This window comes from Elephantulus edwardii, unplaced genomic scaffold (genome assembly GCF_000299155.1).
Source record: "Elephantulus edwardii isolate Elephantulus edwardi_28Jun2011 unplaced genomic scaffold, EleEdw1.0 scaffold00014, whole genome shotgun sequence".
Classification (NCBI taxonomy): domain Eukaryota; kingdom Metazoa; phylum Chordata; class Mammalia; order Macroscelidea; family Macroscelididae; genus Elephantulus; species Elephantulus edwardii.
The window spans coordinates 25,822,029-25,833,437 of NW_006399764.1; the positions used below are offsets into that span (position 1 = coordinate 25,822,029).

At 42.0% G+C, this 11,409-nt stretch overlaps 1 protein-coding gene across 1 annotated transcript in view; it reads left to right on the forward strand.

The window, feature by feature from the left end:
• Window positions 1-11,409, forward strand: part of GLDC (glycine dehydrogenase (decarboxylating)) — a 99,380-nt gene that overhangs the window by 27,468 nt on the left and 60,503 nt on the right. Inside the window, exon 4 of the mRNA XM_006881305.1 lies at window positions 8,648-8,812. Within this exon, the coding sequence (XP_006881367.1) occupies window positions 8,648-8,812 (165 nt within the window). The remainder of the gene's footprint in view (window positions 1-8,647; window positions 8,813-11,409) is intronic.

An 11,409-nucleotide genomic window follows, 5' to 3' on the forward strand; every position in this document is an offset into this window, starting at 1 on the left:
TTCAGCCTCTGTTTTTGCGGCCTTGCCCGTCTGGTTCCTTTCCACTCTTCCCTCCAAGATCTGAGCTCGGGGTGACACTGCCTTGATGGATGGCACAGACCGAGGGACCGAGAGACAGAGGGTGGGGAGACTTCACATTATCACTCTTCTGAATGGTTTCCATAGAGACCGAGCCAACAAATTCCGGCAACGTGAGAGGAAACTAAATGGATAACACAGCTGTGAAAGGACACAGACATTCGGGCTGAGGAAAGAACGTTCACACCAGAGTCAGGGTATATTTTGTGAGGGTCCCTGCTCCCCATTTTTCGCTCCTGATGACATCAGTCACTCATGTCAGCTCCTTGACGTTTTCCTTGTGGCTTCTGTTTTGTGTGACTTTGGCAGCAGGAGGAAAGTGGGAGAATCTAAAGAATGGTTTCCTGCTGAGCCTCCACAGCTTCTCTTTCCGATTCCAAAGAAATTCTCTGTCAAAATGATAGCACATACTGGTTGTTTTGGAATAAGTGTTAATACTGTCTTTCCTATTTGAGGGAGCTCTGGGGGCATCATGGAAAGGTATGTGGTTCGAATCCACCAGCTGCTCCATGGGAGCAAGACAGTCTCCCCTGTGCAGTTAATAGTCTCTGAAAACCAGCTGAAGGGTCAGCTTATGAGTCAGTTCTGACTTAGTGCCATACAATGACAACATCCTATTTGAACTACATTGATGTGTGTGTGTGTGTGTGTGTGTGTGTGTGTGCTCGGGCAAACCAAATCTGACTGGTGCACGAGGAGATTGCTCCTCCCTCTCCAGCACAGCATCTGGTGGATTCAAACTGCATACCTCTCAGATGCATTGATTATTTTTTAGCAGTTCAGATACATTTTGTTTTGCTTTAGTTCAGATACACTTGAAAAATATTTAAAGACACCCAGAAATAGAAAGCAATAGCCAGATGAAGCACTGGAATTCTGGATTATAGACAGTTTGTTGAGCACCATGTTTTGCTTAAAAGCTTTAGCATTTTGAGGATGTTGGCTCATTTTATTTTCCTAATAGCTACCATAATTTTTGCAAATAATGCATCTCTGTGAAGAATGTGCACACACAGATAACATGCATGTTGGACACTAGCAAACGCTGGGCTGCATGGTTTGTAAAAAGCTAACATATTCATTGCTTCCCACATTTTTTTCTGTGAGTGTGTATAACATAATTGGGGAGAGGAAGTAGCAAACTCATTCCTAACACATAGAAATTGATTAATAAGTGGAAATGGTGTGTTTAACACTGGGATATAGACAATGAAAAGAAAACAGTTGTTCCTGTTAGTCACACCATTTAGAGAAAACCACTTTTTTTTTTCTTCTAAATTTATTTTTATTTTGTTATTTTTTGTGTGTACCATCAAATCAGATCTGACTGTTACAGGAGGAGATTGCCCCTCCTTCTCTGGCAGAGCATCGGGTGGATTCGAACCGCATACCTCTGGGATTTCAGTGCAGCTTCTTGCCACTAGGCCACCTGAGCTCCCCAGAAAACCACTTTTAATATCCATTTTCTTTTCTATTTATAAAATGGGATAATGGAACTATAAGTAAAAATATAACCTGAAATCTTTAAATCAAAACAACATATAACAACAAAAGGACTTTTTCTTTCTTTTTTTTTTAAAGCTAACTGAGAGGAAGGGGGTCAGGGAGGGAAATGTGCAACAATGAATGAATGGAAATCTAAGTTCTTTATAAACTTTCATTAAAATCTCAATTAAAAAAAAGAAAAACCAAAAAACAATTGTGATGTGCTGTTGGGTGACTGTGCCTCCTAGTGCTTCTGGGAACCATAGACATGAGCCTTGACACAGCCCACTCATCGCAGGCTCCGCCACGCTCGAACCCATTGCTGCCGTCACTGTCTCAGTCCATCCTGCATGGGGGCTTCTTGTCTTTCTCTGACCCCCCACCTTTCCAAGCATGATGTCTTTATCCAAGGACTGTGCCTACCTGACAACAGTAACCTAATTAGTAAAGAAATATTTCCTTGAGACTTTGGTGATAAATCTAGAATGGTAATACAAGAGATGAGATAGAAAATTTAGAGGGTGATGATGCGTTTTGTTATTGATCCCTGATGTCACAGTGTTCACTCAGCTGCCAGTTGAAAGGTTAGAGATTCTAAGCCACCAGCTGCCCATGGGAGAAAGAAGTGGCATCCTGCTTGCATAAAGATTACAGCCCAATGTTCATAGCAATATTATTCACCATTGCAAGAATATGGAAACAGCCCAGATGTCCAACTACAGTGGAATGGATTGAGAAATTATGGTACACAGTGAAGTACTACTCAGCTCGCAGGAGCAATGATTTTGTAAATTACTACCTAACTTGGGAGGGACTGGAGAGCATTATGCTGAGTGAACTAACTCAGTCCCATTAAGACAAATACTATATAAAACCATTATTGTAGAATGAGTATGAGGATCCAAGGGAGAGGGGAGAGGTGTAAGAAGAGGAGAAAAGGGGGATGCTAATTATAATATCGTATAGTTGGATGGGTTGGAGGGGCAGAGGGACTGAAAGAAATGGGAAAGTTTCTGTGTGAAAAATAATATATTCAAACTTTGTAAATAAACCAGTATAAAAAAAGAAGTAATAATAAATAAATGTCTTCTTAGCTTAAAAAAAAATTACAGTCCTGGAACCCTGGAGGGCGACTCTGCTGTAAGTAAGGGAGTCAACAACTGGGAGGAGACGAAGGAACAGCTTGGTTAGTGTCACCGGGTGGGACATGCAGATGTTGTTGACTCAGCATATGTTCCCTATATATCTTCCCATCCCCTGAAAAATGATGACCTAACTAAATAGCAAATAAATGGCATCACAGTATTTGACATCATACTTTTTTCTCATTGTTTATGTTGTTGTTGCTGAGAGTAACACAACAGAATGTGCATCAGCTCACCAATTTCTGCCTGTAAAATTTGGTGACGTTGATTGTGTTTTTCAGGTTGTGCAGTCACTCCACGTCCTTTTCTGCGTTGTTCTCACCCAAAACCATGAACTCTTTGCATCTTTTAAGGTTCCTAGTTGATCTTTCGAGTTGCTCTTGTCAATTTGATCTTATCCAGGCAGTTCTTAAAAGAACACATTGCACAAAGAAGATTAATCAGAACTGGCTTTGACAAGCACTGTGGCATTTGGACAAGAACAAACTGGGAGGAGGGTAGAGAGAATAGTGCAACAATGAATGAATGGAAACCCAAAATCTCTGTAAATGTTTATGAAAATTAATAAAATATAGAAAAAAAAAGAACACATTGCTCAAGCAAATCTTTTTGATTAGTTAGGCTAATGTTTGCTTTTCTTAAAAAAATATATTTTTATTGGTTTTCATATAACAATTCCTTTATATTATGTTTTATTGATATACATTGTGTTTCATCTCTTTAATTTACTTTGTGTTTCATGCAATCATTTATATACATTCTATTTTACATTATTTTTTTCTTAATTGGTTTGCTTACAAAGTTTATATACATTGTGTTTCATGCTATTCTTCATTCACATTGTGTTTCATACAATCATTCTCATACAGTATGTTTTATAAAATCAGTCACCATTGGACCTTGCCCGTCATTACCGTCATAACTGTCTTTTTGCCTGGATCCTTCCTGTTTGCTTCCCTCCCGACCGCCACCCACCAAACTGTGCAGCCCTGTGCTTTCACCCTTACCCACCCTTACCCCTCACTCCCCCCACTCCTTGAGTTCCTGTACATGTTTTACTAGTTATCCTTCTGTTTTTACAATAATGTTCTTATGCAGTATTTGTCCTTATGAGACTGTGTTAGTTCACTTAGCATAATGCTCTCCAGCCTCTCCCAAGTCACATAGTATTTTTCAAAACTGTTGCTCCTAAGTGCTGCATAGTAATGGTTGCTTTTAAGATGACTTCAGGGGATATTTTTTGGTTTAAAATTTAAAGGTTATCTCAGAGTGACAGTTTCAGGGATTTATTCGCCTCTATAGTTCCATAAAGTGTAGAGCACATGAGTATTTGAAAATCTATTTTGCATCTATTCTGTTTTAATAAAAGATTCTTTTCTAGAACCTTTGATAACTAATGGTAGTTAGACACCATCTAGTTCTTCTGTTGGTAATTGTTCATGGATACAATTAACTACACATTCCATGTCCACTTCTGGTTCCTGACTCTCCTTCCTCTGTTGTTCCGGATGAACAGAGAGAAATTGCTGTGCCTGCAGTGGCCACTTGTAAGACCCCAGGTACACAATGAACTTGGAGGTAGCTCAGAATTACTAACACTTTATTAGACCAGCTAATGGTGATGTCCAGTGAAATCTCCAAACCAAGAACCAAATTCCTTTATGTATTAGGTTGCACATAAAGCAGCTTAAATCTTATTTTAAAATGGGTTCCTGAATATTTTCCTTGTCAGCAGGAACTGTTCTTTTTCAGCATTATTTTTTTCCTTTAATTACTTTAATATAAAAGACATCAATGTTCCATATTTCACATAATACTTCCAAAAAAGTTCAAAATCCTCTAATAAGTAATGAAAATGAGCAAATGTATTAAAGGGTAACAGTGACTTTAATATTGATGATACCACCAAATGTTTCATGAGAGAAAGATAAGACAATCTCTTCCCTTTAAGATTCATAATCTGGGAAACCCAGTAGACAGTCACAGTAAGTCAAAGGCAGTACATATTATAGTTGTTGATTGCCATCAAGTTGAGCCTGACTCATAGTGGCCCTATGTATAAAAAAAGGCCTGAAGCCTTTCTGTAACTATCGCTGTAGATTATAGTAACAAATCCTATATATGTTGTTGTTGTCTAAGAATAATGTCCTTCTATAAGAACTAGCCTAAGAATATGTTGTGTGTATCAGAGACAGTGAAACTGACTCCCTAGTAGGGTTCAGAGCTATTGTTTATAGGGTGGCAATGAATTGTAGTTGACTCAACAGTACATAAAATCAGCAACAACTGCACACTCATGTTCTTGCTGCCTTATTCACGATAGCAAAGAGTTGGAAACAACTCAAGCACCCATTAACGAAAGAATGGCTAGAGAAGCTGTGGTATATTCACACAATGGAATATTTTGCAGCATTGAAAAACAAAGAACTCATGAAATACTATACAAAATGAGTGACCCTGAAGGACATTATGCTGAATGAAATGTCTTAGTCACAAAAGGACAAATACTGCATAATGCCAGTGTTATAAAATAGGATTGACATGGGGGGGTGACTAAGAAAAGAGGGCATAAATAATGTGTACACTGCATTGAAAGAGATGATGGAGAGAACTGTATAAAAGGAATATGTGATTAGGTATTATTGGCATGACTAATGTCCAGAATAAGAGCTGCATAGTAAAGTGGACTGGCGGGGTGAGGGGGAACTGAATAACAATGAATGAACTTTTTTTATCCAAAGAGAAAACCAGCTGGGGAGGGGCAGGGAGGAAAATATGCATCAATGACTTAATGAAAATTCAAGTTCTCTATAAACTTTCATTAAAATCTCAATTTAAAAAAGGAAACATCATACTATAAATAAAAGTAATGAACTTAAACAACAACAACAACAACAATTGTTATTACTACATCATTCCTGTCTTAGTGGACTCTGTTTTCTGCTATTTATTAGTATCATATTCAGTATTGAGTTCCTCAGTTACTCCTTTCCTCTCGTGTAGACTATGTCATCTTTATAAACATGCTGCATTTTCTCTTTGTTTGGTGGACAGTTACAGTGAAAGGCATGTTTCCTGTTAACCAGACAGCCCAAGCATATGGCCAGGGTAGGAGCATATGGCCAGGATAGTGCTGTGTCCTTCTCAATGGTGCAGGCGGCGTGGGAAAGCGTCTGACCTTGTGAATGACCCCGTTTCTGCTCTGCGCCCCCTGCTTTGCCTGCCCTGTGCTTTGTATGCTTCCTCATTCCAGTTCACCAACCACTGACAATTTGGCCATCCGACTTACAGTTGCTGAGCCAGGCTGTTCAAAGAGTTGATTGAAGCAAAAATTCACACTGCTGTGCACGCGTGCACGCGCGCGCTCGCGCGCACACACACACACACACACACTCCTCTCCTCAAACCAAGGTTCAGAAAATGATTTCAAAGTCTGACCCAGTCGCTGTTGTAAAGGCAAGCTCTCCACCACCCTACCCACCAGAGGGAAGGAGAAATGGAAATGACATCTGATTTCAAAGCCAGCCCCAAGCAAAAGATGGAAATACCCCTAAGATTATCCTGAACCTGAAGCAGGAGAAAAAGGAGATGGGTTTGAAACAAACAAACAAAACACCCCAAACTCAAACCTCTGGAGCACAGGAACTAGAGAGACGGGAAATGCCCCCCACACCCCTGCTCAGACCTGGAGCTGAACCCTGAGGATCGAGCCTGGGAGGTGGGCTCTGGTGAGAAGGTAACAGCTCTGCCATAAGTCATTGCTGTCCTCTGTCCTGTCTCCTTATTTAATTTTTTCCAAAACTTGTATCGTTCCCAGATGACTTAAGGAACTTTCCGATTCCACCCTGGTGGCTCAGTGGTTAAGCACTGGGCTTCTAACTCCCTGGCATCTTAGCAGGAGAAACGACCCCTCTGCTTTCACTGGGACGTTGGCCTTGCAATCCTTCTGGGGCAGTTGTGCTCTGTCACGTGGGAGGAATCTGACAGTCAGGATCCTCTCAGATGGCACTCAGCATCAGCATTCACATTCCCCTGTGGAGTTTGGGGTCCTTGGGTTTGGGGACTGCTTCCACATTGCTTATTATGCACCGACAGAATCTATGGGAGCTCTTGTGTTGGCCCTTGGTGAGTCCTTGGTAGATACGGGGAGTGAGTGAATGAATGAAGACATTTTTTTTTCTGTGAGAAAACTTTATATTTAGAATTAGCCCGCTGGACTCAGTTTAGATGATCCCAATTTTGTTGGCAACATCCAAAGCATCATAATCAGGAGCAAGTTGAATATAGGCCTTCTTCTCTCCATCAGGCCTAATCAAAGTGTTGACCTTAGCCACATCAATGTCACAGAGCTTCTTTACAGCTTGTTTAATTTGGTGCTTGTTGGCCTTGACATCCACCATGAACACAAGTGTGTTGTTATCTTCTATCTTCTTCATAGCTGACTCAGTGGTCAGGGGAAATTTGATGATGGCATAGTGGTCAAGCTTGTTTCTCCTGGGGGCGCTCTTCCGGGGGTATTTGGGCTGCCTTCAGAGTCTAAGCGTCTTAGCCCACTGGAACGTGGGTGATGTGCGGATCTTCTTTTTTTTTTGGCTGTGGATGCCCTTCAGGACGCCTTCTTGGCCTTTGCTTTGGCTTCAGTTTTGGGAGGGGCAGGGGCTTCCTTCTTGGCTTTCGGTGCCATCTTCATAGAAAGGGCGAATGAAGACATTTTTTAAGAAGCAGGAACAAGATCAGTAACTGTCACACTGATGGCTACACTCCTGCCTAAGAACCACAGGTGATGTTATGTGAATCTGTATCTCACTGCTTTGTAATCTGCCCAGGTGTTAACCTTCCAGTTAGCAGCCACTGTGGCGTAACTCCTGTGTCACCAGAACTCCTCATTGATCTTACCTAATCAGCTGTCATTGATTCGGTTTCTGAAGCTGTAGGGATGAGATAGCTTCTTGGAGCGGTGATGGCTCAAACCACTAACCTTTCATTTAGAACAGCAGGGGCCCTTCCACCACTCATTGCTGTATTAGTAATCGGGTAATGGAACTCCTCACGGACATCTGTTCAGGTCCTAGGAAGAGGTACCACTTGTGTGAAACAAGCGAGGACTAGGAATGTTACATTCTCAGGCACTTTTCTTTTGTCATTGAATGTGGTGAACCTTCACCTAGAGGAAAGGGAATTAGAAGTGAAGGAATTATACCACAAGTCAGCTCAAGTGAGCTTTAAGAGGCAACTTAGAAGATCACCTACGTATAATAAGGTCATTAAAATAGAAATGTATGTTTACAAATGTCGATGTTGTTAGTTGCCATCAAAGTGATTCTGACTCAGAACAGAACAATTTCAAAGGTGTGACCTTTGAAAACATAATTGTTTTTGAAGGCACCTCTGGGTGGATTTGAACCTCGAGCCTTTCAGCTTGTCGTTGATGTTTAAGACACCTTGCATAGACAGAAAAGTAAGCACTGTTCATTCCCAAACCAAGGCTAACATTGTCATGATCACATCTGCCCTGGAGGAAGCATAACCATAATGCTCCTTGCAAGAGAGGTGGGTGGGACTCTGTCTCCTGTGCTTTGGCCGTGTTGTCAGGAAGGACTAGTCCCTAGAGAAGGGCATCATGACTGGTAAATGGGGGCTCAGTGAAAATGAGGAACTGACCTAGATGGACTGACCCAGCGCTTGCAGCAATGCACTCAGACATACCTACGTTCAGAAGGATGGTACAGGACAGACCTACCTTTTGTTCTGTTGTATTTGGGTCATGGTGAATTTGAACTGACTCCATGCATGTAATAACTATGACTTAATGCTAAGCTTTCTTCTGAAAACCAAAAGGAGAGCTGGATTCTGTGTTCTCCAGTTCTTCCTAAGGGAGAAGGATTTCCGTGAGCGTCTCTGCACGGCAGACTCACGGACTTGCCTCCTGTTCCCCACAGGGTCACCCAGTATACCCCGTACCAGCCAGAGGTGTCCCAGGGCAGGCTGGAGAGCTTACTCAACTACCAGACCATGGTGTGTGACATCACCGGCCTGGACATGGCCAACGCATCCCTGCTGGATGAAGCGACGGCGGCGGCTGAGGCCATGCAGCTGTGCCACAGGTGAGTCAGTCAGTTGGTGCCCAGGGAAGTCTGTCTGTCTGTCTCTCTGTCTCTCTCACATACACATTTGCAGGAGATGCTTAGGTCTGAGTATTTCGTCAGCTGTTGGTAACAAAAATATAAGAAATAAATAGCAACTTGAACAAGTCACTAGGGTCCCCAACTGCACTGCTGGGCTGCTAACTGAAAGGCTGGTGGTTTGAGTCCACCCAGGGATGCTGTGGAAGAAAGGCCTGGTGCTGTCATCGGAGATCAGCCACTGAAAACCCTAATTCTACTCTGATGTACTTGGACTCACTATGACTCAATGACTTGATAACAGCGGGTTGTTTAGCTCTTTGAAGAAGCCACTATTACTTACTTTTTAATATTACGTAAGAAAAATTTTTCCTTTTACATAGTCCAGGACTGTTCATGACAACATCAAGAACCATCAATAATCATTGCTTCTTTTTCTCCACTTCCTTTAACCTGAGTCTCTTATCCTCATGTCACAAGGTGACTGCTGGAGTTCCAGCCATGATTTCAGTGCTTGGAAAGAGAAAAAGGAAAGAGTCAGGGGTGCTTCCAGTTAAATAAATTCCCTTAGAGAGTTTTCTGGAAACTTCTACTCAACATCTCCATTTATATTTCATTGGCCCTTCCTTTTTGTAGTTTTATTTCCCTCTCCCCAAGTTGACTTTTTTTAAAATACTAGTTTATTTACAAAATTCTAATACATTGTTTTCGAGAACAGAATCTTCCAATTTCCTTCACCTTCCACCCATCAAATTGTACACCTCCATGAATAATTCTCCCTCCCCCTGCACATCCTCATCCCTCTGCTTCCACACTTCCCACCTCCCTTGGGTCCTTATACTCATTCTACAATAATGGTTTTATACAATATTTGTCCTTGTGGGACTGAGTTAGTTCACTCAGCATGATGTTCTCCAGTCCCTCCCGAGGTAGATAATAATTGACAACATCATTGCTCCTGCGTGCTGCATATATTCTATTGTGTGAATTCCTTTTGGAAGTAACCCAGGGACAGAACTTTAAAAAACTATGAAAAAATTTATATATGGTATATTGAGGTTCTGTTACTTATCTTGACAAGGAGAATGAGTAGGAGCTAGAATTGTTTTTAAAAGCGTATTGTTCTTATATCTCAGGATAGCTGGCCATCACTATGGCTAGTGGGTCAGTCCAGCTCTCAGAGAGTCTCCCTGGCTGACCCTCTCCTTCACCACACAGGAAGTCCACCTCCCGCCATTGGCCCCTCCTGGTGACATGTGTCCCAAGCAAGCAACTCAGACAGCTCAGTGCCTTTCCATGGGGTTCTCACTGGAAAATGTTAAAGTGTAGTCTGTTTTAGTCTACAAGCTCCCCTGTCCATAGGTGACCCTGGTGGCATTGAAATAGTGGCAATATGGCTCCCAACATCCCAACAACATGTAAAATACCAGTGGGGCTGACAAAGGTGGGATGCCTTTATTAGAAGATTTTATTTTCAATGAATGAATGAAAATCCAAAATCTCTGTAAATGTTCATTAAAATTAAAATAAATTTTTTTTAAAAAATTTTATTTTGAGTTTTATTTGTACCTAAACTTTACTCCAAGGATTGTAAGGCTCTGTCTTAACATACTTTGGACATGTTGCAAGGAGGGACAGGTCCTTGGAGAGGGACATCATGCTTGGTAGGGTGGAGGGACGGTGCAGAAGGGGAAGGCCCCCTATGCGGTGGATTGATTCAGTGAGGGACGGTGCAGAAGGGGAAGGCCCCCTATGCGGTGGATTGATTCAGTGACTGGGGCAATCGGGATGGGTGTGTCAGAGGCAATGCGATTGGCGCAGGATAGAGCAGGGGTTAGAGCTGTTGTACATAGGGTCGCTATGAGTTGCTAGCGATGGCACATAACAACAACAACAACAACAACAAACTTTACTCCTTTCTTCTTTTCTCTTAAAAACTTTATATTTACACACACACACACACACACACACACACACACACACTGATGGTAAGAAGCTACACTACTGTCCCCAAAACATGTGTGGGTCAAATCTACCAGCTGCTCAGTGGGAGAAGGATGGACAGTCTCCTCTCCTGTCTCCAAAACCCTGCTGGAGGGCCATTTATGGGTCGCTTCCAACATGAAGGCACACAACAACAATGTAAAATTTAAAGTCTTGAGCGCAACTCTAAAGCTGACTTTGCTGAAAGTAGTTAGATCAGGCTTTGGAACGAGTAGAATTCCAACCACTGTATGTCATTATTTTTCATGATTCTGTTCCTTTTTCCTCTGCTCAAACTTCCTGCAGGGCCGAATGCACTTTGTGTTTTCAGCAGATGTTCTGTGGGTGGTTCTACGCTGTCCCACAGGGCCACTCAGGGCAGTGGCTTTGAGTCTTGGTTTGGTAGCGTCCAATTAAAAATGACCAGTCAGGCAGAGACAGGAAAACATGACCCATAATGAAGATTCAAACCACAGGAAAGGATCTAGAATGATCTCGATGGTGCACTGAGTAGACAAGGGCAGTTAGATTGTCCGTTCTGGATGATAATGGCCGAGCATGCTGATTAGAGACATGGAGGAGATTATTATTATTAT